This window comes from Camarhynchus parvulus, chromosome 10 (assembly GCF_901933205.1).
Source record: "Camarhynchus parvulus chromosome 10, STF_HiC, whole genome shotgun sequence".
Taxonomy (NCBI): domain Eukaryota; kingdom Metazoa; phylum Chordata; class Aves; order Passeriformes; family Thraupidae; genus Camarhynchus; species Camarhynchus parvulus.
Window position 1 is genome coordinate 1,153,374 of NC_044580.1, and position 27,402 is coordinate 1,180,775.

At 39.3% G+C, this 27,402-nt stretch overlaps 2 protein-coding genes across 3 annotated transcripts in view; one reads left to right on the forward strand and one right to left on the reverse strand.

Moving 5' to 3' along the window:
- Positions 1 to 14,405, reverse strand: part of VPS13C (vacuolar protein sorting 13 homolog C) — a 76,430-nt gene extending 62,025 nt beyond the window's left edge. Inside the window, exons 1-13 of one of the 2 annotated variants that reach the window (XM_030954988.1) lie at positions 13,979 to 14,405; positions 12,388 to 12,431; positions 11,361 to 11,403; positions 10,566 to 10,661; positions 9,735 to 9,836; positions 7,165 to 7,227; positions 5,464 to 5,529; positions 3,620 to 3,729; positions 2,720 to 2,779; positions 2,095 to 2,154; positions 1,266 to 1,346; positions 574 to 631; positions 147 to 274 (exon numbers count right to left, since the gene is read on the reverse strand). In XM_030954988.1, coding sequence (XP_030810848.1) covers positions 147 to 274; positions 574 to 631; positions 1,266 to 1,346; positions 2,095 to 2,154; positions 2,720 to 2,779; positions 3,620 to 3,729; positions 5,464 to 5,529; positions 7,165 to 7,227; positions 9,735 to 9,836; positions 10,566 to 10,661; positions 11,361 to 11,403; positions 12,388 to 12,431; positions 13,979 to 14,078 — 1,011 coding nt within the window. In that variant the 5' untranslated portion in view covers positions 14,079 to 14,405. The remainder of the gene's footprint in view (positions 1 to 146; positions 275 to 573; positions 632 to 1,265; positions 1,347 to 2,094; positions 2,155 to 2,719; positions 2,780 to 3,619; positions 3,730 to 5,463; positions 5,530 to 7,164; positions 7,228 to 9,734; positions 9,837 to 10,565; positions 10,662 to 11,360; positions 11,404 to 12,387; positions 12,432 to 13,978) is intronic. The other variant, XM_030954989.1, reaches the window with a different exon arrangement.
- Positions 14,077 to 15,790, forward strand: LOC115907491 (serine/arginine repetitive matrix protein 3-like). Its single transcript, XM_030955433.1, has 3 exons — positions 14,077 to 14,081; positions 14,230 to 14,710; positions 15,725 to 15,790. The coding sequence occupies exons 1-3, from the start codon at positions 14,077 to 14,079 to the stop codon at positions 15,788 to 15,790; spliced, it is 552 nt and encodes a 183-aa protein (XP_030811293.1).
- The last annotated feature ends 11,612 nt before the right edge of the window (positions 15,791 to 27,402 follow it).

Below are 27,402 nucleotides of genomic sequence, written 5' to 3' on the forward strand. Positions count from 1 at the left end.
ATCCTACACTTCTCCCACAGGTACTGCTAAACAGTTTAGAAATCCTACAGGCATATAAGCACACAAATCTCTAAGAATGCTTTCCAATGAAAAACACTATAGTTCATCACAGACTGAAATGGGTGATAAATACCAAACCAACTTGCCTGTGGCTTAGTGAATTCAATGATAATTCTCTGTACTTCTACATTACAATCAAACTTAGGAGTTTTCAGTTCTACTTCTGCATATGGGTTGATATAGAGTCTTGCAGAGGCTGACACTGGTCTGAAAACTTGAAGATTAAAAAAAAAAATGAGATGGATTTTTTACTTAAATATAACAAGGAACAGATCGAGCACATCAATAGATAACATGCATGCTCAAGCCCCACAGAATCAGGATGCAATTCTTACCAATGACAATTAAGATGGTCCTGCAATAGTCAAAAAGCATACAAGCCCTAATATGTTCTATTACATTATGGTTTTTCTTAAAGGAAGAGAGTATGGCCATGCCTGCAGAATCAGATCAGGCTGTTGTACACTAACATGCTCAGAACAGTTTAGATTCGCTCATTCCTAGCTCACTTACTGTACTGGTAGTCTTCAGGCTGGTGACCATGACAGGGAATTCCTTTTTTCAGCTGGTCCTGTAAAGGGATACGATTCTGTCTAACAGTTGCTGAAGAGCATTACTTGTTTAGAGTTATCAAAACTTTGAGTGGACCAACTTAAGTTCACGTGTATTTTGCAGACTTCTGCAGCTGTCAATTCAAGCTGTGTATCAATTTGTGTTTTCACTTCAGACTGAGATTCAGAGAAAAAAAAAGGAAAACATCCACAGACAGGCAATGCCAAATGAACTTGGCTGTTCTTAGACCACTGGATGGTTTTAAGCACTGCACAGTTTTGATTCCATCTTTGATGTTAGAACCAAGCTCACTGGGTTAAGTACATTATTTGTTAAGGACAAAATAAAACAAAAATAAAGGTATCCATAAAGATGAGCACAAAAGAAAAAGGGTAAGTAGTAGTATTGTACAAGGACACATAGAATACCTTTATAAACACAACAGGTGAAAAATATATCATGTCTAAACCTTATAGGGGTCGACAACAAATGAGGTTCACAAAATATTATTAACAATAGTGCAATGGATTAACATATGACCCTGAATACAGTGACCATAAGTGTGAGGAGTGGGGTAGAAGTCAGTGTGGTGTAGTTTTGAATACTACAAGAGCCAGAGAATATGGTAATTAATGCATTTTCTTCTACATTACCAGTATTTGTTCACGGGAGCCATGATAATACATTTTGCTGTGTATGTTCCAATAAGCACTGAGGCTGTCCAGGCACAAAAGCTGCACAGGAAAGAAAACATAAAACAAACTGCATACTCTGTATTCAACCCATTCTATAAATATAGCTTTCCATTTGTGAAAACAGAAAATATATGAAAGCAGGTAAGACAGCAAATGAACCATTAGTATTGAGATGTATTTAATCTGACAATACTATTTTGAAATGATAATTGAATTGCAAGTTCTTTAAGCACACATTCATGCACATCTGTTAAACATGACCCTGGATTACAAGGGCAAGGGTGCACAAAACTGGTACTTGGCCTAATGAAGAAGCCAAGACTATTAAACCCCTCTTAGATTGTTCCTATAATTCCTTAGATCTCTGTGTACTCCTTCCTGCACAGGCTTGGGGGTGGTTCAGGAGGTGGGCAGGGAGAACAGAGAAACTGCTCAGCTCCCAGAATCCCAATTACACTAGGAATACAAATTAGATTAGGAAATGGTAATTAGACAACCTGTTTGAAATTGGTTTCCACACAGGCTTGCTGTATTGTGCATTGAACAAGGGGATCAGCATTCACATTTAAGATAAATTATTCAAGCTATGGAGTTTGTTTAACTTTATGCCTTACATAAAACGTTATTTGTGCTCTACTTGTGCTTAAACATACATCAAAAATAAAGAAAAACAGGAGAATTCAAAAAGCAAACTATTTTCCAACTTTATTTAGAGTCCCAGGTTTACTAGTCTCCAAGATCAGTTGCTCTCTTCACATGTGTAGGAAAAAAACCCACAACACATTACCTTGTATATTATTTTTGCAGCTTCATTCAGGATGGAAGGTGTCCAGTTCTCGTTTGTTGTCTAAAAGTTCAAAGTGATAAAAGCAATTTTGTACATCTTAGCTAACATATTTGTGGGTCTATCCTATGCTTCCAAGCAACAAATGCATCCAGTTTTTCTGCATACACACACATCAAGATAACATACAAAAATCTGTCAGTTTACTTTCATACTTTGATATTCAACTCCTCATCCTACCCAGAAAATGCTTAACAGCTAAGGCAAAGAGAGGTTAGCTGAAATTTTCACTTCCCATTTCTCAAAAGGCCTGGCAAAATACCAAATTCTTGATCACCATGATGCAATGTTTGCCCTCATTTACTATGCCTGGATATAACCTGCCCAGTTTCAAAGGTCACTCAAATCATTAGAACAAATCACCAAGTCTCAGAAAGTGTGATGTTCCTCAATCCTCTTCCCTTCTGCTTGCTCAAACTGCCAGTCTATCTGCATGAATAAAAGATTGTCTTCAGTTCCAGCTGTATGCACACTGTCCCTGTATCTTCCTACCATGTTCCTTTTCCTTTCTGCTACTCCAAAACAAGCAGACTGAACACACAAGAACAGGCAGTCACACACACATTACCAGTAAACTCAGCTCGCCCAACGTCATTCCCAAGGAAATCGGGCACTGTGGGTCTGTGATCTGCAAAAATAAAAAAATAACAGGTATTTATTTGTTTCTCTTGCTGCAGACAGACATAGGCTTTGAAGTTGACTGAAATCCTGAACTGTTCTGAGCAACTTAATTTGCTTAGTAAATCTAACTGAAACATTACTGCAACCCACTAAGATAGGCCAAAACTAATACAGCTGTAGTGTAAAGACTTAGGACTTTAATTAAAATTGAACATTTTCTTTTGGATTCTAACATAATTTCATACAGGAAAAAAAATTAAAATTGGAGTACCACATCTCAGTCAGATATATCACTCTATGACATGCACTTCTTTGACTTTAGTGTCTCTGAAAACAGTCCCAAAGAAAGGTTTGGGAAATACCCTCTTATCCAGTGCTTTTCTTTTAAACTCAATTGTCTCATAACAAACAGCTTAATCATTTAACTACAGGAAGGTAAACTAGTAATACCAGTTTGGTTCACATAAACAAACATTCTTGTTTATCAGTTAAGTGTTTTTAACAGTTTGTCTTCAGACCCATCTGTAAACCCTTCAGCTTCTGCCCTTCTGGACTCTCCCCAGGACACTGAAAAACTCTGTGCATCCACTGCACGCAGCAATATGTGAGAACAGACACTGCCCACATTCAGTGAGCAAGGCAGCACTGGACAAGGGCAAAGAGAACATCTGTTTCACATATCCATATTTCCGGCATTCAGTCATATCTGGGACAAGTTATTTGAAGAGGCTCAGAAGAAACCACAGCAACTTTTTAAGGTGGCAAATACAGTTTCTCTATGGACAAGAGAATCAGAAACTCATTCAAGTCCAATTTACAGTGAAGACAATATGTCCCAGTTACTTACATCATCTTCATATTTAACGTGAATGCCTGTGATTTTGACTTGCACATTTTTTATAACTTGAGTTGCAAGCTTTTCTAAGAAAGTATCCTTCTTCTCTTCCTTTGGTTTGTCTAGAACAAGAATTTTTAAAAAGCCAGTATTTAGTGAAAGAATTGCATCTTGAATTTCATTACACCAACAACTACATCAATGTAAATGTAATACTTCCTCTAAACTAACATTACAGTTTTCACTTATTTAGATTACATTTTTTTTTCCTTTTCTGCACATCTGTATTCTGAAGATGTGATATTAGATGCCCATGCACAACTTAACCACAAGAAAATACATGTCTAAATTTCAGTCAAAACATTTTGGTACACAGCAGGTTCTGGATTAATACACTCCTTCTACTCCTTCTAAGGTAAAAGGTTCTCTCTTAAAAGTACCTTAGTGAGGGGTAACAAGAAGCAAATGAGTAAGCCAGAGTAATTTAACACAAAATATATGCAAGAAGTAATATTTACAATCCCTCATTATTTCACTCTAGTGATATGGTTCTACCATCAGGCTGTGTTTCAGCATTTTACCTGTAGTATGGCTGGATCAGTGAGCTGCTTCTGCTCTAGCTGCCTTTACAGCCCACACTGCTGTGTTCAGTGCCCTCCCTACAACATGGCTACTCCAGTAAATGACACTGATCAGCCTACCAAGCTCATACATTTTTGTTGGAAATGCTACAGATGGCTCAAGTTGAAGAAACAGTCATGGCTATAAAGAAAAATAAGGACTAGAGGTTTTGACTCAGCTTACTTGAACTGTTTCTAACTTTTTACATATGCAATGCATGGTGAGCAAAGCAGGTATCTAACTTTGTACATCCTAATAAAAAAAATGAGATTTTTTTTTAAAAGTGTTCAGAGGTTCAGGAAATCTGCTTAAAAATGAAGACTTCACTATTGAACATGATATAACAGTTTCAGTCAAGAGAGCATTAGATTTCAATCAAAAAAAAATTAGTCAGGAACTCAGAAAAAACAGAAACATTGTATGACTTCTGCATGCAACACACATTTCCTCCTATTAACTGACTAAAAAAAAAAAAGGCAGAAGTCCTTATCGAAGCTCCATGATCTCCAAGTGCAAGGAACCCATTAACATTTTTGCAGCCATATGCAGCTGCCAGCAGCAATTTGTGTGACACCTTGCAAAGTTTATCTTGGGTCCCCACAAGGTTTTCTCTCCAACTGCAAGTCTGTGTACAGCTGCAGCTTCCTCCAAGACCAAATACATGACAACACAAGCACATGGGACATGGCAATTCTTAGACACATGCTAATGTTGAATCCTGTATGGTTTGGTGTTTGTAGACAATGATTATCCTCTTGGGGAACAGCATCAATTTCATTCCTGTTTAAATATGTCATAGCATTAAATCAGTTATTTAGAACAGAGCTAAAAGATGATAAAAAAGATTGTTTACTGCTATAGCACCAGTTTCAGGTTTTCTTTACCTATTACTGGAATCTTACAAAAATCAGACAAACAGATTTAACTTGCACATGCAGTTTTTCCAACAGTCACTGTGAAGTGCCACTAGTTTACAGTTCTGCTGTAAATACTACAGATAGCTCAAGTTAAAGGAACAAGCACAACTATCCAGGTAAAGAGAAACAAGGACTCTCTTCAGCCTCACTGGATCCAGAGAACAGACGAACAGCAAAAAGAGCTCTCTCCAATTTATAACCTCTCTTTCAAATGGGAGGAAAAAGGTCTCACTGGATGGACAGCCAAGGCTATTAAAAACTAATCCAAACAGAAAGCAAAAAGAAGCCTTAAAGTTAAAAGCCACAACTGTTACCCACCTTTTGAGTGATCACGACCTCTAAAGGGTCTCTTAAAATGCTTTTTGTACTTTTTACGCTTACGTCCTTTTGTAATGCAAGCAATTTTTGGAAAAAGGATAAAATTCAAGTTAGTAAAGCAGAAATGTAAGACAGCATAAGAAAATATGGAAGAAGGTTTAGCCTGTCTTAAAGCATAATGGCTTAGAAGGTCTCATTAAAAGCTTTGCAAGAATTGCAGCTGTGGTAAACAAACAATCAGCTACTTCTCATAGCATGAAATATACATCTAGAAGAGGCTTCCAACATATAAGGACATAATTTTCAAGTTAAGATATAGATGTATGTGGAAATCCAAAGAGCACTTTTCAATAGGATTCTCATGATAATCAACTCTGAAAGAACAAATCCAGTAAGCACAAAAAAGACATACAAAAATGATGATTCTAAAAGCTGTACATGAAATGAAATTCCATTATTTACATACATTTTACAACCCACACAATCACAACCATTTCATTATTTAAATGATGCTCGTACTTTTCCACAATTCTGAAGAAAACCAGTTTGGTAAGTTGCACTGTTTCTTTTCCTCCTCTGGCAGTCCCAGCAAAAATAATTCAGCAATAGTGCTGCTTGTGCTTATCTTTATGGGGCTGGAGCATGAGAAGGGTGTATCCCACAAAGCAAGAAGGAAGCAAGTTTAACAGTGTACCTAACCTAACCATGGGGAACACCTTGATGTCATTTGCAAGCCTGCTCAAACAAAGGAGGGAAATTGCCTGCCAAAATTTCAACTTGTCTTGCAGGTAAAGTGATAGGGTGGTCACTAGATAAATAATAAAAAGGAAAAACTAGACAAATAGAAACATTTTATTTTGCATAGTTCCTTTTAACACTACAAGTAATCCTTTATCAAGGTTACTTTAAAAGGACAGCTTCCTTCACCTACTATTGAATTTGCAGGTCTCAGGCTTTCACTCCCATAGATGAAAAAACTAAGGAAAGAGGATATTCCACTTCTTCACCAACATCCATTACTATGGAGAAACTGGGCACATTCCTACACTAAATGTATGTTTTTAAGCACACTTTAAACCCATGCTTAGACAATAGCTCAAGGAAGAAACTTTGGCCAGGTGTAACTTTCTGAAAATCAGGTTTCAGAAGTTAAAAATAAAGCATGTACAAAAAACAATAATTCCCCTGAATTTTAAGGGAAGCTGTTTCCTTGCCCAACTTGAGAGCAATGCAAATAAAGAGAAGCAGGGGAAAGCATGCTAATGCCTTCAACCTGCTATAGCTCATTTTGTCTGTCCATGGCTTCAAGACAGCCTGGACTTCCATTATTTTAAGCCCAGACACATTAAGTAAGGGTAATTACTCTCCTAACAGCTAAAGATGGTGTTGTAAAATTATAGTAGAATATTGTCAGCATTTTATAATATTCTTGAGCTCAACATGACTCATAGAAATCCAAGTGGTCTCCTAATCTTCTGAAACAGCCACTCAATTAAAAAGGGACTAGGTCATTGCAAGATTCCACTTGAATCCACATTCATTAAAATCTTATTTCTAGAACCACCAATATGTGGATGTTTACCAAACAAGTATTGTTTTCTCACTTCTACCTTTGGTTGCTTTGGAGAGGGGGGACTTTTAAAAACCTAAACTGCCTGCTCATCATGCATGTATAAAATGTATCTAATCATGCATACCCACCAGGCTTGGTGTCCTTGTAAACCAGACTCTCCAACCCATACAAGGAATCTTGTGAATGGGTGCCTTGGTCCACATGGCAGCAAATAACCAAAGAAATGCATTTGGTTTAAAAGAAGGAAATCAACTTGTGATTTAATATTAAGTTCACCAAATCTGTATGACTCAGCAGTATTTCCATTACAGTATCTCACAGCCCAATTCACTTCAGAATATCCACTTCCAGTGATTACCTACATAGGGAAATCATGCAATTGACATTTCTTCTTGTAACCAGCAGAAGACCTGCAGCCTCTGGTCTCCATGCATGAGGTCTGATAGAGACAGATTGTAACAGCTTAGAAAAAGAAAATGGTTTCAACGGCTTGTGTCAGCAGTTTCCACTTCCCCCTCACACTACCTTACCAACACACTGCCACGACCATTTGGCTCAGTATTTAAATAGCATCTCAAAAGAAATAACCTCTAGGCCTATTTATACTCTTAAATCTAAGGACTGAATCAAGATTCTAAACATGTTACTCAAGATGTTAACATGTTACTCAAGAGTAAACATGTTACTCAAGATTCTAAACATGTTACTCAAGATGTTAACATGTTACTCAAGAGTAAACATGTTACTCAAGATTCTAAACATGTTACTCAAGATTCTAAACATGTTACTCATGTTACATGTTAATCAAGTATTAATCAGAAAAAAATTCATGAACCATAACAACTTTCTGTTCAAGATATTTCCTAGCTTTCCAGCAGCTATTGTGTGCTCTTAAAAGCCTAGAGAGAGAGCTGAATTTCTTAGAATTGTATGGTTCAGTAGGGCTACATGGGCTCCAAGATTTCTATATCTAGCAAAAGCAAAGGATCTGCTCTTGCAGGACTTACAAAAGTCCTCTTGAGTACAATATTCTAGTACAGCACCACAAACACAAATGGCTACCACTGAAATATGATCACAGGATAACAGAACTGCTCGAGTTAGAGCAGAAAATAATCCAATTTAAATGTTCCTCTTGCTTTTCCTTCTCAAGGCTTACAGTTTAAAGCTGCAAAACATGACTAAATCTAACTCCCGTTCTTTATATAACCAGCTGAGCGACTAAAGTATCATTTTTCTATGATGATTTTTTTCAAAAGCATTACAAACACTGTAGTGTTTGTAGTAAGTTTTTGTAGGATGTAGTAAGTTTTCTTGAGAAAGAAAACTGCCAGAGGCACACAGACTCATTCTTAAATACATAAAGCTACAGAACTGGAATTCCTCAAGCAGTACCCATTAGGTTAAGTTCATCTTATCACAATATCCTTTCATCCTATTGCCACTGGTGCAAAGAGCATTGGCTGAAGCATTGCTGCTGTACAGGATCCATGTGCTGCACAACTGAGGTTAAACCCCTACCAACACTGCTTCACCCCAGTATCAAGTGAATTGATTGGCTGAAAAATTCATTCACTTAGCCCTCATATATTTTCTGGCATATTAAAGACAAGAAATAAAGCAAAGCTCCCTTCTTCACTGCAGCCAGATTGTAGGTTTGCCATTCGAAGGAAACTGCACATGTACCTCTCAAAGTAGCAGAGCATGGGGAAAGGTCACAGATTCTCCCATCCCTGGAGAATTAAATGAGCAAAGAGATTACACCCAAACTATCTTTTTCCAGGTGTTGAAAGCATCATCTCTTTCCCAGTAACTTTTCCATGAGTTGCAGCATTACAAGTATCATAGAAACGCATCTTAAGAACTACTACACAAGCCAACAAATAGGTCTCAATTCAGACAAAAACTTCAGTGATAACTTTTTCCTCCAACACATGCAGTTACCTGTCACTGGTTCTGAGCTTGGTTTCTGTCCAAACAAGCCCAACTGATACCATAATTCTATTAAAGGTATGGGTTATGACAATACAAGCAAACAGGAAAAAAAAATCACCACTACTAAACAAGTTAACAGGACTTAATTGAGAGCTTAACACCTTCTATGATCTAGAGCAAAAGTTTAAGGTTCCTATGTTCGTACTCAGTCGTTCTGTTGTGTCATGAATTATTTCCTGCTCACAAAAGTCTCATTTCCCAAACCAGTCCAAACTCAGTACATAAAAGCACAGCAGAAACTGAAACAAAAGCATTGCAGTAAAAGTTTACAGGCCTTACCTTTCCCCTTAAAGGTTCCTTTCATCAAAGAACACCCTACTACATGCACCTCTAAAACACACAGTTAAACACCCATCTATTATTATGGTGCCAAAGCAAGGTAACATTACCCTCATGCAATGTACTTTCTATTGTTCTGTATGGTCCTGTTCCCCTAAAGCACCAAGGGGAAAAAAAAAAAGACATACCAGATGAATAAATTCCCATTTCCCATGGAAACTGACCAGATAAATGAATGGTAAACAAACAAATAACATTTCTTTCAAGCTTTAGAGTAAAAAGACTTTTCAAAGCATGGTAGTAAGATTAGCTAGATGCCTGAAAAAACAAAATTTGTTAAGTCAACTAGAAACCAGGACTTTTGTTTCACAGCACAGCTTAAGTCCTCAAATTCCAATGGAGATTTGCATTATTAACTCAGTACCTTTTTCTGCTGCTTTCTGCAAGGCTTCCTCAATTCTTGCCAGTTCCTTTTGCTTATTATCCTGCAAGTATTTTTCTTCCTTCTCTGCATCATATTTAACACCTGTAAGCCAAGTTGGGAGAGTATTAATCCTAAATCTCAAGTTATATAAATGCATTATCAAGCAATGCACACCATATACAACATCATGTTGCAAACCACCTTGTCTGAGGGAAAGGCTAATCTTTTTTCACTGCTGAACACTGCAGGCAGCCTCCAAAACTGCTGGTTTTATACAATTATGCACTATTTCACAGGAAAAGTTTTTCTGTGGAAATTCAGACTCCTAAGAGTGGTCTGTGCAATATAAGACAGATTTTTCAAGTTCTTCTATACATATATTTCATGCTCCAGGAACTTGCAAGTTTTCTCATCACACCAGAGGTTCTGATTTCAGAGAAAACTAATAAAGTTCTTTGACCCTCTTCCCTCTCCCTCCAAACAGTACAAATGGAATTATTACTTTGACTGTTATCATTTAGCAACAGATAAACAGCTAAAGATCTAAACCATGCCACAAAGCTGGATTTAGGATAAGCATGTTTTAGAGGAAATTTGGCTGTTGAAGTGAACTTGGAATGGATGCAAACCAAGGATCTCCATAAAAGCAACAGGTGCTGTTTTCTCCCACCCTTCTACTAACTTGTAGCATATGTGTAGAAACTTCCCTGAGGGAGCAGAATGTAAAAATGGTGGCTCACATGAACTACTTGCTATTATACACTCGTTTACATGGTACCCTTGGATATTTTTCTCTTCCATTACTTAAATGTTGCTGAGAAGTTGACATACTTGCTCCAGGAACTATCAGAAGATACAAGCCTTCTAGAGTTGCAACAACTGCCTCCCCATAGAGATTCTTCCAAGGAATCTTCAGAGTAAGTTTATCTAAACAAAGCAGATACAGTTACATCAAAACAAACATCTCCACTGTGGTCCAAAGAACACCTCCAGCATTAAAGAGCACTGGTCCTTTATCTTGATGTCCTAAACACCTTAGAAGGTTAGGAGAAAAGATATGGGCATGAACATTTTATAAAGCCCTTGAAGTGATAAAATACATACACAGCAAACATATGCCATGATTTTAAGCAAAAAGTCATAGTCTGAATCAGAATACTTCAAATCAAAACCTGAGATCAGGACTGAAGTTCAATTCACTGGGATGACAATGATTTTCCCAGGAAGGAGAAGAAAAAATACTACACATATATAAATCTACAAATGTTTCATGTGAAAAAGCAATGCTGACTACCAGGGAAAGAAATTTGTAAAAAAAAAAATCTAAGAGTTCCTAAACCTTTGGCATATTTGTCAGTTTCTCTGTCTACACTAAACAGCTCCCTTGATCATTCATGTCTCCAGGAAGAACCTCTCAGATGTGTTTTTCATATCAATCCGTAAAGTTACACAAACAGGGTTTGCCAGATAACATCAATGGCAGTCAAGTTGAATTTCTATGCCAGTTTCAACAGTGAGTATAATTACACTTAAGAAAACTTGATAAAAGAAATTCAGGGGCAAGATTGACCTAACAGCCTATATTAAAATTTCCATTGCAATAGTTGTATTGGAACCAAAACTTACCTATCTGACCAACTTTTATTCTAAAAGGTACATCCAGTTCACTCTGTAAATGACAAAAGTAAAGTATTAAACAGATGAAGTAGTAAAAATCAAATAAATTTAAATTACATTTGCAAAGTACTTTATTTACATACATAAATTAAAAGCCACTTCTTTTCTACTGGAAAATCTTAGAAGGAAAACAAGACAGCAGCAGACAGGCAAACTAGAGGAAGAAAAGAAGAACTGGACCATAACATATTCCTTTGATCCCTTCTTTTTCAAGTGTAGGCTACTTCTCTAAAAGTGGTGTTCAATACTGACCTTATGATAATGACTTTTGCATGGAAATCTAACACACTGAAATTGTAAGGCTGTCAGAACCATCCCTTACTTTATGTTCTTGATTTGGTCTCAGCTCTGATCAGTCACATACATGACTCTGCATTTTTCTGCCTCAGAACTGCTGGAATCTGAATCAATCCCCACAAGAAGGAAAGGTGTGCACAAAGTAACCCTTCTTTCCTTTCTTATCTCCTAGACATGAAGATATTTGTAGCAATAGATTTGAAGTACAACAAAGCCATCAGGAATGGATGAAATGGACAAGTAAAATATGAAAGTTTAGAATAACAAAGAGAAGCCAGTGATCAGGTCATATAAAGATCCAATGTGTTTTCAATGCACAGAAGAGTAACAGCTCTCTTTAGTGAAGTTGAAACACACTAAATTTTGGAGTAAGATTCTCTCAGTAGTACAGATGTTCATTAGCCAAATTAAAGAACATGAAAATTAGCCAAGTCATTTGTTTTTCCAGACAAGAGTATGAGAACTTAATGCAAGTTACTTCTTGTTTTTCAACCACAACTTTTCTTTCTCTGTTCCAGTAAAATAAGCAAAATTGGAAGGAGTTAACCAAGAAATTACTTCCTATACCAGTCAAAAAGAACTCAGTGTATCCTTCTGTGAGACTACAGTGAGCAACATTTTATCCTAAGCCTCAATCTTTAGACCCATAAAAGCAATTTGAAGTTATTAAGACACTTACCAATGCATTCTCCTTTATTTGTAAATTGTCAAGTGCCACATTACCTGTTTAGAAGAAAGGAGAAATACAGAAAATATTACTTCAAGTATTACTCACGTTAGAAGAACGAACACAACCACAATCCTACCAAATACTTATGAATAAACCCTGAAAATCTTACTCCAGTTACAGAATAGCACAATAAATGTGCTAGTCTGTAACTGGAAATATGTAATTCTGTAACCACAAATATGTAATTTGTAAGAGCCACTAAACATGGGTTATAGAAAAAATTTCAGTTGGAAGAGATGATAAAAACATCACCAACTTAGACGTCAACATGTTTCTACTCTATTAAATACACCCACAAGATTAGGAAGTATTTCTTATTACTCACTTAGTGTGAATGAGAACTGCAGTTCTAACAACGTAGGCTAGACTTGGACTCTTGTCTACAATGGTATCTTGTTTTTCATGGTTTCACATCAAAGAAAAATCATGAATCACAGAGCCACAAAAACACATGCCTGCTTTCACAAACACATTAACTTTTCCTGACGCAAACAACGTAATAGGATTTCTAAATGAAACACTGGCCCAGAATTATACCCAAGGAAAGCCCATATAATATACCTCTTAGTCCTTTAATGTCAGATTCCTTACAGCTATAGTCCATTCGAAGTATAGGTATTAATATTTCATAAATGCTAAAATACACACAACCATGACGAGCAAAAATAAGGTGATGACCTACCCAGGGAAGGCACCTAAACCAGCCAGCTTCCCTAGGCAGCACTTCAGCCGGCTTTCTGCATGACTACAGCGTAGCGAACGGAAATGTTTTGATGCATTCACCGAGAACAGCTACTCCACGCACCTGCACTATCCCGGCTGTTTAACACACATTATTTACACCGATAACTGAAATACACGGTTGCCCAAGCACCCCTGTTTAACACGCATTATTTACACCGATATCTGAAATACACGGCTCTCCAAGCACCCCTGTTTAACACGCATTATTTACACCGATATCTGAAATACACGGCTCTCCAAGCACCCCTGTTTAACACGCATTATTTACACCGATAACTGAAATACACGGCTCTCCAAGCACCCCATGAGCTGCACCGGCACCCCGCGCTCCCGCCACCCAGGGCACTGCGCCATGAGCCCGCCCACAGACACAACAGCACCATCGTGCTTCCACCCAGCAGCCGAGAGAAGGAATAGGAGAAAAAACAGGGGGTTTATCGCTGGTTTCCTCCCTCGAAGCGCTCCGAGGCCAGCGCCGTGCGCCCCGGCCCCCGCCCCACAGAGCGACGCGAGGGAGGGGGCGCCAGGGATGACGGGCACACAAGGAGCGACGGTGCTCCGAGGAAGCGGGGGCTGTGCGGCCACACACCGACCGTCCCTCCGTCCGTCCGTCTCGGAGGGCCGCGGCCCCGGAACTCGCCTTCTGCTCACAGGGGGCCGCCAACCCACCGCCTGCCCCTCTGAGGGGCCGGTTCTCTCACGGCCCGCGCACCCTCACAGGGCAACCGCGGCTAGCGAGACCCTATCCCCGGTGACTCCGGCGGCCCGGGAGCGGCAGAGGGAAGGGGCTCCTTACCCCCCCATATGCCCAGCTTGAGCTGAGACTTGTTCAGGTTCTCCACATAGTCGCCCAGGAAGCGGTTTAGCAGATCCGCCACCACGGATTCCAGCACCATGGCGTAGGCGGCCCCTCAGCCGCGGCCGCCGGCTGGGAGGGGAGCGGAGCGCAGGGGAGGGGGCGGCGAGCGCGGCGTGACCAGCGCGGGCGCGCCCCCGGCAGTCAGCTGACGGGGCGGGGCGCAGCCCAGCGCCTGCCGGGGTGCGGAGGTGGGGGGCGTGGGGGGACTCGGAGCGGCGGCGCGGCGGCAGTGCCGAGCACGGACAGACCCCGGGCGGCTGTGGGGAATCCCGAGCCCGCCGCCGGCGCTCAGAGCCGCGGGGCCGAACGAGCGCGCGGAGTGGGGCGGGGTCGAGGCGGCGGCACACGGCGCCCCCTTGCGGCGCGGATCCGCGGCTTCCCCGGCGCTTCGCGGGGCGAGGAGAGCGCGTGAGGGAGGAGCGGCTGTGGGCGCCGTCCCGTCACTGGTATCGCGCCCCGGCTCCTCACCCGCAGGCACCGTCCCGTCACTGGTATCGCGCCCCGGCTCCTCACCCGCAGGCACTGTCCCGGCACCGGCACCGCGCCCCGGCTCCTCACCCGCAGGCACCGTCCCGGCACCGGCACCGCGCCCCGGCTCCTGACCCGCAGGCACCGTCCCGTCACTGGCATCGCGCCTCGGCTCCTCAGCAGCCCCGGAGAGCCGTGCGGGTTGGGCTGGAGGCTGGCGGGGTGCGGGGAAGGCGGCCGGCCCGGCGGCCCTCAGGTCCCCCTCAGGCGGGTCCCGCCCCTTCGCCTGTGTGGGGCCGCGGCGTTTGGGGCCCTGGTGGTGCTGGTGCCATCCCAGGGCGAATTGTTCACGTCAGTTCACCTGGGGTTGGCGGGACCTGGGATTAGAAAACTATTTCTGCTTTAAAAATTGCTAATTAAATTGTTTAAATGGTTAATCTCTATTTCTGCTTTTAAAATTGCTAATTAAACTGTTTAAACGGTTAATCTCTATTTCTGCTTTAAAAATTGCTAATTAAACTGTTTTAACGGTTAATCTAGCAGTTCAGGAAGGTCACAGAGGAAGTAAACAGAAATGAGAAAAAAATCTCAAAGCCCAGATGTTTTAGAGGTAATAGCACTGCAGAGAATGTACATAGGAACATGCTGCTCCGTGTGGTGAACCTGCAGGTAGCAATGTCAACCCTGGAACAAATTTTTAAATCTCTGGAGTGCTAATCTCAAACTGGTTCTGTAAAGTCATTCTGAACTCACAGGAGTTCAATTATTCATGGAAGCACAGCACTTGGTAGCTCGAAATGGCACGTTCAGTCTAAAAATGTATTGCAGAGAGTAGAAAACAATATTAGCAATAGGATTCACCCTCAAAAGTATGTGAAAATAGATCAACACCACATAAATATGACACGGTGAGACAAATACTGCTTTAAATAGCTTTCAAATGTATTGTGGATCTTAGTGCAAGCAGAATTTACAAAACCACAAAGCTGAAGGAAAATATTTAAGTTTGACAGAGGAAAGGTCCATCAGCAATTGTTACCACTCAGGTTCTGTTACAGCCTGTGTTTCAGGCTTGCAAGCTCCCTCTTGCTGCAGTTAAGGTAAATCCAGAGGGCTTTGCTAGGAACACACACACACACACAATATATATATATATATACATATATACATACATGCCTACTCTATGTTCAATTTATTTGTTTAATTGTTTTGTAGAGCCTTGGCTTTTCCCGTCATTGGGAAGAGACAATGGAAGAAAATATGTCAGGAAATTGTGAATAAACCTCCTGCTGGCATTCTATCAGGTAATGAATTTTCACTTGTGATTTTTAAAAATGAAGTTTTGAAAGATTTTAATTTCTGTGTATACAAACCACAGCTAAATAACTAAAGCTTAAGCAAAAGTGCTGGCTAATTGGGAGCAGTTGTACATCAATTTAAGAACAATTGTGCAAATTAATGGTAGTAAATTTTCTTTGTAACAATTATACAATATAACCAGGATGATATATCCATCTTCTACTTCATTTTTCATAATGGTCATCATTTCTGCACAGAAAAAAAACACCAAAGAAAATTTAATCACAACTATAAAGAGTGTTGAAAACCACAAAAAGTAGTTTTTATGTGGTTAAATAATATCCTGATTAATAAAGTATTGTTCTAAAGAACTCCATAAATTTATAAAATTGTCTTATTTGAGGAAATGGCCTCAAGTAGCCCCAGGAGAGGCTTAGGATGGATACTAGAAAAAATTTCTTCAGGTTACCAAGCATTGGAATAGGTTGCTCAGGGAAGGGGTGGAGGATCCATCCCTGGGGGTGTTCCTGTGGATGTGACTCTTAAGGACATGGTTTAGTGGTGGCCTGGGCAGTGCAGGGCAAGAGGTTTGGCTTGATCTTAAAGGTCCTTTCCAACCTAAATAATTCTATGTTTACCCAGAAAACAGAGACATGAGATGTAGTGGATCAGAAATTGCTCCTGAAGGAATGTGATTTAACCTGGAAAAGATCACCAGCCAGTCACATTAGTGTCAGACATCCCATTTCAGTAAATTCTACATTGATTTTTTAAAATAAAGGGGAAATTAAATGGAATTAAGAATGGAAAACCTGTGAGCAGTTTTATTCGATATTTTATCAACCATGTGTGTGGTTTAAATACTGCAATATTACTTGGAAATAAAGACACATCTTATTGCACCTCTATTACCAACAACCCCTTGTTCATCTGCCTGAGCCTCCCTGCAGATAGGACACCACTCAGAAATGACTGATTAATTAATGCTGCTCTGTCTGGAGGTAGGTGCCATTCCTGGTGTGTTCTCAGTCAGAAAGGCAAACAGTCCAAAGGGGGTGTGGGGGAGGGAAACAACCCCAAAACCCCTCATCCACAGGTATATGACATAAGGATTCTGTATCTAGGAGAACAGATCCAGGACAAACAGAAATATTGGTATTTGCCCACCATTCATTGAATACACAGATAACGTTAATTCTTCCTGGGGAAAACCCCAGGCGCTCTACTTGCCTTTTCCTAATGATTGGTTTGATAAATATGAATTGAATAATTAGCTTTACTCAGGTGAAAGTCATCAAAAACACGTTTTAGTTGCTGTATAAAGGCTTCTTTTATATTATTGCAGCAGTCTGTTAAATAAGAGCATCTGATGATTCCATCACTGCACTAATTTACTGAAAAATATATAAATACAAGATTGTGACACTTCGTATGTATGCTATTTTATGTGGCAAGGTTTGATCAAACTTCTTAGGGAAACCTTTACCAAAAATATGAAGCCTAAAAAAAGACACAAAATCTGCATTGAAAGTATCATTTAAAGCTTCAGTTTTCTGAATAACTGCAACAACAAGTATCTGTTTAGAGTTGCTTGTTACACAGTCTTGCATGCACCAATAAATAATAGCCACAGCAGTTCTAATCTGAGGTGGGTACATAGGTTGAAAGCTCAATAGCCAAGCTTTCTTCTCCTGTTTTTCTGCATTAATATTATACTGTCTCAGCTCCTACCCTCTGACTGTTGGCAAGTGAACAGATGGCAAATTTTACCCACTGTACCTCTCTAAACAGAATGTATGCCTATTAGCAGCTGGGAAATCAGCCAGGTAATGTTGCATCAACTCTCATCACAAAGTCTGCAGGGAGAAGAGGACTTTCTGGTGAGTTAGATCACGTTGTCAAAGCCAAAAGTGTTCAGATAACTTTAAAAAATCTCCAAAAACCAATTATGCCACAGCTTCTCTGAGCAGCCAGTCCCTTGTGGACTCTGATTATGAGGGATGTTTCATTCCTTCCAGCTACTAAGGATTTCCCTTGTCACAATTTTGGATTGTTACAGTGTATATATAAGTAACTATATTCTTAAAGCACATAATTTTGGACCTAACAAATGAAAGAGATCAATTCATGTTCTTACCAATTTGTCTTTTCTAAAGAAAAGTTTAGTATACTGTAAAATAGTAGTATTTGATACTGGGGTTAGTCTTATTTATCTTTTGATTTTAAATTTTTATAATAGCTTCATTTTGCACTATTTTTAATGTTTTTTTTAAGTAATACACAGGAGATTTCCTTAGCTCTGAATGCACTTGTGCAATAAATGAAAACAGAAGGTGCTTAAACAGTTATGTCAAATACTAGAATAAACACCCAAATTACAAGGACTAGAGTAGCAAAATAGGTAAAACAATTGATACTACTTAGAACACTGCTAACAATTAAGACATTTCTTAGGAATTTTTGCAACACTTAATCTTTTTAGCAGTAAGTAAACCCAACAGATTAAGATATATTCAGATGTCTGATGCACTAAGAAGATGCCAACACACAGCAATCTGCTTTCCCTTTTCCCTTGTAACAGCTGGAGTGTCTCAGTTCTCAGTGGAGAAGAGCTGACATCTGCAAAAAGCTGTGATACTGTTTCATTGGGTGTCCTTTCTCTCTGTGATCCAACAATAAAATATAAAAAACTTGCTGTGCACAAATATGTAAGAACTAAATGATATGCAAATAGAAGCCTGTCTTATTCATAAAAATAACTTCAATCATCTGCAGAAAGCCCAGTTCTGTTTCTCAGAATAATTTTAAACCAGACATGTTGTCTAAATCCTAACACAATGATTATATTTTTCCTCCTATAAAAATGCCACATCTGTTTCTAAATAAATAAATAAACATGTACCCATTATCCTCCAAGACAAACCCTGCATAAAATTATCCTCACTGGCTTCTATAAATACGTTTTCAGAGAAATCTAGATTTAAAAAATTGGAACTCCCACTGACCTTAGTTAAGAGTCTAGACCCAAAGATCTTTACAGCTTTCATGTGATTAGAAAAAACAAGGACAGCAAAGTGTAAACACCACATGGAATGAAATAATGCTGTATCCACAGATGGTGACAGCTCCATGGCCAGTCTGATGTGACAGGTGGTTTTCAATAGAGTTTGAAGAATCATTTCCTTTATCTACTGCACCTTATCAGCATCTGAAAGATTTATTATAGAATCTACATTTCTGCATGAAATTTCTAGGCCAGGAGGCTTGATTTATCTTATCAGTATTGATCACATGCATGTCATATCAGCTGAAGTTTGGAATTTAAATTACATTGCTGTATTTTATCCTGAGCCAGAGAATCTTCAAAAAGCACCTAAGTTCTATCATAAGAAGAATCTAACTTAATTTTTCATGAAGGCTTTTTCTGACAGAATTGTTGAGAGTCATAGCTTTTTGTTTCAGTGATGTGCCGTGAAGATGAAAATGCCACTAATTAGGTAGAAAATGGGTTGAAATAAAAATGTGCTTATTTCAATAAATATGCTGCCTTTAAGTGGGGAACAAAGCAATAGTAGTCTAGTCTGGACAGAACATATTTATTTTAAATCATAAGTCTAAATTCATTCATGGACAAGGACTTGAATTTTTTCATTGTGGAAGCACACATAAACATCTATTAATCCAAAGCCAAGACATTGCCCTTCCTAGAAATTTTATTTTCTTGCACATTCACTTGGATATTGGAAGAGTCCTCCAGCAAAACCCAGTAAGTCATAATGAGAGAATTACAGTCCTCTAAGCAGCTTTTTAATGCCAGTATCTTCTTTTTCTTATTTACCCTCGTGTACACTGGCTGAGTGCTTCAAGGGGTGCAAAATCTGCTATTCAAAGCTGAACTTGTGGAGGCTGCTCCCAGTGGGTCACAGGTTCTCCAGACCCTGCAAGGCCACACTCAAGAGAGGGTAAGTTGCTGGGTTTGGGGATTGCCTTTCCACACACCTCAGCAAGATTGCAAAGACTGAGGGGTTACTGTCATTTCTCATGACAGAAAAACGTGGTCTTTATATTGCCCCTTAATTGTTGAAACTAACTTTCATATGAGGAACTAACTTTAAATTGCATTTTTAAAGTTTATCTAAATTCAGCGTTTATTGTATTTCAATTGAAGATAAGTACAATTACCATTCCAACTTTATTGTTTTATATTCATAATCTGGGTATTTATTAGACCAGGATTCTCATATAAGTAGATATGTAGCCAAATACAAGTAGCAAGTTATCAGTTATTCCAGAAGTGAGGCACTTGAAGGTCACAACACACAACATATTTAAAGACTGTACTTGAACTCAAACACATAGTATCTGCCCTTAAATTCTTTAGTTCTTCTCAACAGATAAGAGATACTAAGCAGCTCAAGCCTGATTTTAAGACCAAAAGTTTGTCTCAACTGTCACTCATATTTGGTCTTCCAATCTTCTCTGGAACTTCAGTATTTTTTGGCTTTTTCTAACTTTTAGATACTTAAAGCTGTAGCCAAGAGTTGCAACTTTTTTCCCCACAGGCAATGTGACAGTGCAACACTGCCACCACCCAAACAGGAGATTCATGTAAGTACTGATGCTGCTCTAGTGAAATCCTGACTTCACTTCCATTGGAAACTTTAACAGTGACAGTTCATAACATGGTTGTAGATGTCAAGTTTGACACAGATTGTGCTGAACCCATGTTTTTCAAGGCTGTAATACAACTGTGCCAAATCAGAAAGTGTCACTGGAGTGTCATGGTCACCTCAGCAGAAAGGCTCCTTGTTTGGTACAGCTCTCCTGCAAATTAGTGCCACTTCCTTTTCCTTGTCCTTCGCTTCATATTTTATGAATAAAAGGCTCTCCATAAAAACAGAGAGGAAGAAATGCCTAAGAATTGAGTTCTTTGGCAACATCCTACTGAGGTGGATTTTTTGACAGTTCTAGCTGTATCCCAGTACTTGTGACCTCTCAGGTACAAAGTGGATTGTCCCCACAGCCTCTTGTATGCTGCTTAGGAAGCAATAAAGGCAACCTGGCCTAGAGTATATGTTAACTATTTGTAGAAAATACTGGAAAACACAAACCTTTAATTTTCAGAATATTACACAGCCCTAAATGCCAACATTCAATAATGATGCTATCTATAGATTACCCTGATTTCTGAAGCTTGCCTTTCTCATGAAACATTAACCCTCTGCACATTCAGCATACGTGACTTGGAAAGGCTGAAGCCTATGGATACGAATGGTATTTTAAGTTACTGTACATATTGTAAGCAGTCACTTATCAGGAGGAAGCTATTTAATAATACCTAATAAAATAATAGCTTAACAACTACCTTTTACAGGTGATTGGGGTTTTTAGGTGGAAGGCTGTACTTGGCAGATGAGAAAGAAATTAGGAGCCTCTGCTTACTATGTTCCTACATCTTTATTTTTGACAACAGGAACCATATATACTTTTTTCCTGGTGTTACTATAACAAAGTACTGTGTTAAAAAAACACGTACCTGAATTAGGCACTCATGTGCTGTGCTGCAGTGGTCTGTGCAAATCAGATTATTGGCACGACAAATCTCTTGGTTTATGCATTAAAGAATGCAAAGTAGTAGTCCTGAACTACAGACACACATCAAGTTGCCTTACACATTATACCAAATCCTAGTCACATAAAGGGGCATGGACACAGGGATCTACCTGAATTCCACTGCTAGATCAGAAACCACTCATGTTCAAACCTTTCTTTATTTTTAATCTCAGTTTAAAAATCCTTTAAATACCAAACTAAATATTTTTGATCCAGCTGACACCTCTAAATAGTAGTCTCCAGCACACCTTGTAGCCTGCCTGTCCATGCTGCACTTACTCACCTATAGAATACCAGATTCTGTCCTGGGTAGATACCCAGGTATTTCAGCCCAACATGAAGCATTTCTCCTGCAGACAGTCTGTGTCATTTCAATTTTTATTTTCTCTCTTCTAAAATGCACAGGATAAGATCTACACAAAGTTAAAATCAGTAAGAATAGAACAGTCAGTCCTCACTTTAAAAACCAGGGACTGCCAAACATGGAAGATATCTTCTGATCCTCTGGAAGAAGTTGAAGTCAGCATGGAGATGCACAGCTTCCAAGCAAAATTCAGCTTGAAAGCTGGCAAACTCCCTGGTGAGACAGTGTTCTATGAGGTTCAACGCAGCTGAGCACACCTAAGGGTACAATTACACACAAAACACCCAATCCATGTACTTTGTCTGTGTCCACTTCATGAGAGCAGTGAGCACATCAAACACTTGCCATTACAGCAACAAGCAGACCAGATTCTGTATTCAGTATTTTAGTATAGCAGCACAAGAATAACATGGGAACTATGACTGTGCTGTTGAAATTGTCTGGTCTGCAGTGACATTTCTTTCCTGTAGAGGCTCTGGGACCTGTGAAACTGATAGATGCTCTTGGAAAATTCCGTGGAATAAAACTGGGAGCATGAGGTTTTTGTGCACGAAGTACAGAGCCAGTCAGTATAAGTGCCTTTGGTGAGCTGAATTTTGCTGGCATTCTACTTCTGAAACTTGTCACCAGCCTGAAAGAGGCCCACCCCAGTCTCTATCAGAGTTTGAAATGATCCTTCCGCCGCTCTAAACCCCATAGGAACACTCTGTGTGTACTTCTGCCATTAAAATGGTCAAATCTGAAGATGACACTACTTCTCTTGACACCAAGAAAAATATTTGGAGTCAGTGGAATAATAATAATGATTTCCATGACACAACAGTTTGGCTAATAATCACATCAAATTTCATTGCTTTTGAGAACACACAATTTTGAGAAAGGCCACTTTAAATTATAACAGCCTCCAATGCTGAGATATCAAGTAGTAAATAAAAATGTTCTTTGACACATAACGTAAAGTCTCTGAAGTGTCCTGTCACCCACACCCTTGAACTCTAGCTGGCATTTGTCAACATAGGGATTATCTGAAAGAATCACCATTGCCTGATTTCCCATTTCATTTTAACAAGGTGATCTGCAGGAACAGATGTATTTCTTGCCTAATACCCTCAGTCAGCTGCTTTTACCTCTGAGGTAAAAGTTATGCAGGAAGGAAAACACTGAGCAGATGGGTGTGTTTACAAGGGAGTTAAACTGTGTGCAGAAGCACCACTGTTTCTGGGAATCAGTGCAGACAGGAAAGGATAAAAGCATCTCATAATTAATTAAGGCATCAGTCAGTTCAATCATATAGGAGTTTTTCAGGCTGTGATTGGAAAAAAAAGGTTTTTTCCAAATTTCCCAGTTAATGCCAATAAGCTGTATAGAAATATATTTTTCACTTTAAAAATATTTTCTATTACACTAGCTTTTACTGAATAGGTAAGAAGCACTAAGGATATGTAACCATAGAATTTGGACTGGGATTTTAATAATTCAGACTCCAAATTACAACCCATTTACATACTGTAAAGACTAAACAGGGAAAATTAGGTATATTTACAGCAGTTTACATTTGTACATTTTTTATGAAAGAAAATGTGTTCAGATCACACAGAAACTCCAAAACTTCAGTGGACACAGAAGAGTAATCTTGAAAAACACAACTGGCACATAAATTATTATGTGTTCTCAGATGAACTAAAATAAAAAAATAATTTTTCCAGTTACCTACCCTAAAATAGATAGCTGGATTCTTTCTGAGATTTTCATTTGTAGCACAGAGCAATGAGCACCAACTCTGAAGAGAACCTAAGTTTAAAGATTTCCTTGGAGAGGACTGGGTTCCACAGAATTGTGTCCAAAGTGCACAATTAACTTGACTGTCAGCTAGTGCAGAAAAACTGATTTGTAGAGACAGTCCATAATTAGCTGAAAAGCAAACCTCAGCTGATAATCCTGTTGATTAATTTGAGATCAAAGCAGAGTGATCTGAAAGTTGCCCATATTGATCTACCATTGTTAGTCCTGAGGCTGGTCCAGACATGAACCTTTATGCAAAACTATTGGCAAGCTTTGTGCTCATGTAGGTAAAGGCAACAAATAATGAAAGGGTGAACAATAGCTCTGCAAGGCAATGAGATTTTCAGGAGAAAGTGTTAGAGCAGAAAATGGAAAAGGGCCTGCTTAGATCTCTGTAGTTCCTTAACCCTGGCTAAAGAGGCTTTATCCTCTCTTGCAGTCAATACCCTTCATGCAGCAAACCCTGGCCCTGGCAATCCCTGGTTGCTCAAGTGCTCTGTTACAGACAGGCCTTTACCAAAGGGAAACAACTCCTATTTCAAACACCTGATGCAAAATTAACAAATAGCCATTCTTCTCTCTGGTAGGCACATGCTTTGATTACATACTGTACCAGGTTTATGACTTCATAAAGTTGTGAGCACATGATCTAATCTGAACTGTCATTTTGGTTGGATTATAATATTGCTCATTTTAGTTTATACTAGTTGAGCCTATGTGATGTGCTTCTGTGATGCTAATATTTACCCTTATAATTTAAAATAATAAAATATGAAAAAGCACACAGAACTAGATTATGTCTTCATATTTAACAGCCTTTTGCAAATTTCTCATGAAACACAAGTTAGGACTTCTAAAAACAAAGGCCTTCATTAGAGTTGGCCACCCCTTGTGAAGAAAGATGAATTTAAATATATCCACTAGCATGAGCAGAGGACAGGTGAACATATTGTACAGGAGAATAATAGAAGAGCTTGAGTAGCAAACTGAACAATGATAGGGATACAGCTCAGTTCTTATGGCTTCCTTTTTTGGTGGAAGGTAATTCTAAAACCAGAGTTTATGCTCTTCTCAATTTTTATGATTTGGATCTGATTATTTTTTAATGTTTCTTTACTTTAACAAGGCTCCCATTCCTGTTTAGCCACACCACTTTCTTTGTGGTGTAGTCTTTTTGAAAACACATTGGATAGGGGTGCATACATCCAAGTCTTTGATAAGAGCTCTTTAAATCCTCTCTGCACAGCTTATATTAAATCTCCTTTCAGAAGCCTCTTCATTTGTCTTCTTTTATGTATTACTGTAGTAAATCAAGTTTTTCCTCCTCCAGGGTTGGCATTTGAGTACATTATGGTGTCTACTGCAAATCACAACTATTCATCCACTATTATGTATCTTGCATACTGGTTTAGGAGTATGTCAGGACTGATTTCTCATGCTGTGGGTCTCTGGCTACCTGATGAACCAAGCAATTACCCTGCCTTGTGTCCCAGCACAGCATTCACTCAATATGTCCAGGCAGCTTGAGTTTCTCAGTCTCACATCTGTTATAATTTCATGGTCACCATGTGGATTTTATGACAGATATTTTTACTTCAGCTGCTCTCACTTCAAGCGCAGCATTTCAATTCATAGAATTTCAGTGCAATTCATAGAATTTCAGTGCTGTCATATACTTAGCAAAGAAAATAAAATTAAAAAAAAATTACACACAGAAAAAGAAAGAAAAAAATAACCACAAGAGTTATCAATTTTTATAACTTAAGAGTAGAGTTTGAAATATTTGGCATAGACTTCTTGCATGCTCATCCATCCTTAACAGGTTTGTAATATCCTCTGGTTGCCTTTTCTTCACTGTGAGCTCAATTTGTCCCTAAACTTCAGAGCTTAGCCATGAAAATTTTCTGTTCTCTCCTGCATCAGGAATGCTGGATGAGCACTTCCCTGGAATACACTTAGGAATAACTCTTTTTGTAAGGCAAGCAGGAACTGTCTGGTGCTAGGGTGGTTCCTTCAGATCCTGCTAAACAGGGTTGTGTCAGTATTAGACAATTGAGAGAATTATTTTCTTTGCTAATGATGCTCCAAAACAGTTTCCATGCAGTTTTACCTAATCCAAGCTATGGGCTCTTAGCTCTGTGCCAGCACAGAGTGAGGGAGAAGGTGTGTGCCAGATTTCCCAGACCAGCCAGCCTGCCCAGCACACAGCCACAGATAGCAGAGTTCATGGCAGCACCTCCTCAGTTACCCTCCTCCTTTTTTCTCAGCCCTCTGTGACCTGAGGCTCTGTTTTGAATTGCAGCAGCATAATCCCCACTCAGATTTCCGAGAAAACCACCAAATTGTGAGCAAGAGCTGTGTGTGAGCTGGGGCTGGACAAAATGAGAAAGAGAACTTTACCGACAGAGGCAAGATTGTTGAGATGGAGAATGTCACTTCCTGGAAAGGCATAAAGACCTGAATAAAAACCAGGGATTCAAAAAGGATGGCAACTCAGCAGCTCTGAGGGTGAGCTGGTACCAGGGAACAAGAGAACACTGTTTTCCCCTGTTGCTGTCAGGTCCCTGCCAGCTCTCCTTAGCCTGGGAACTTGTCAGTCTCAACTGTGTGCATAAGGCAACAAATAATTGCTTTGTAGCTTAAAGGTGTGTGTGTCCTGCTTGCACCACCTCTTTCTACACACTCAGTTGCCAAAGGCAAATGACAGAGAAGAATGAGGCCACCTCCACTATGCCACAGCTGCCAGCATGGCCCGGATGTCTCACAAGATGTCTCCTTGAATGATGGTTCATACTCTGCATACAAGCAAGGGAAAAGCCTGTTGGTGCTTTGATGCATGCAGACAGACTGCCACTAGATGGAAAAAGCAAAATTTGTTCACTTGCAGCAAATGCTGGGGGTGGGGGGGAGAACCAAACTACACAATTAATACAAACCACAAAATAAACATCTGATCATCATTCACTCCTATCTGAGTATCAAGGTTTATGGCCTACCAGTTTATCAGGGCCACTGCCAAAAATATCTCCATTCCTCAGAGCTGACAGCACAGAACATGGAAGCACAAACCAGGAATCTTACTGATGCTCATCAGACACAAGATTCCAATGAGAGCTGCTGTTTTCAAGTGTATACAACTTTTCAAAGGGACCACACTAATTTTCCTGCTCTACTTGTAAAGATCCTTATTTAGCCATGTGACTGTGGAAAGTTTGTTGCATTTATCCACAAGCCAAAGGGAAGTAGAGATTAGTCTTTAATGTCAGACAGAATCTGAGTGTCTGCCTAAACCAACACAAACTAACTGTTCTATAATCTCTCAGTAAATTAGTTTTTCTGGGACTGGAGGAAATGCCAGTAAGCTTAAAAACAGGAAGCTGAAAATAATGCAGCAGCAAAATGATATCATTTGTTTAACACAGTAGGGAGGAAAATTCAAGAAATGTGGTGGCCATAAGGTGGCCACTTTTCCTTCAATTTGTTCCATAATTTGGATTTGAGAAATTCTTCAATGAATGCATGTAACCTGCAGGTGTTCATTGCTAACCAACAGCCTTCATCAGATTTCTTCTGACTCAAAGTGACTACCTTGGCTGCCTTCCCCCATCATCCCCTGCCCTTTGACCTGCAATTTCCCACTCCCAATATCCTTCAGAAATAACTTGGGAAGCTTCTGCTCCAGCAAAGATCTGACTGCTTCCTATGATGGTAGCAATTGTGCTAATGTTATACTTTTGAAATAGGTTGTTTTAAAACATTTTTCAGAAAACACACATTAAAAAATAAATTCTATTAACCTGGGATATTTTATCTTCAAACCCAAAAATTGGTTCTG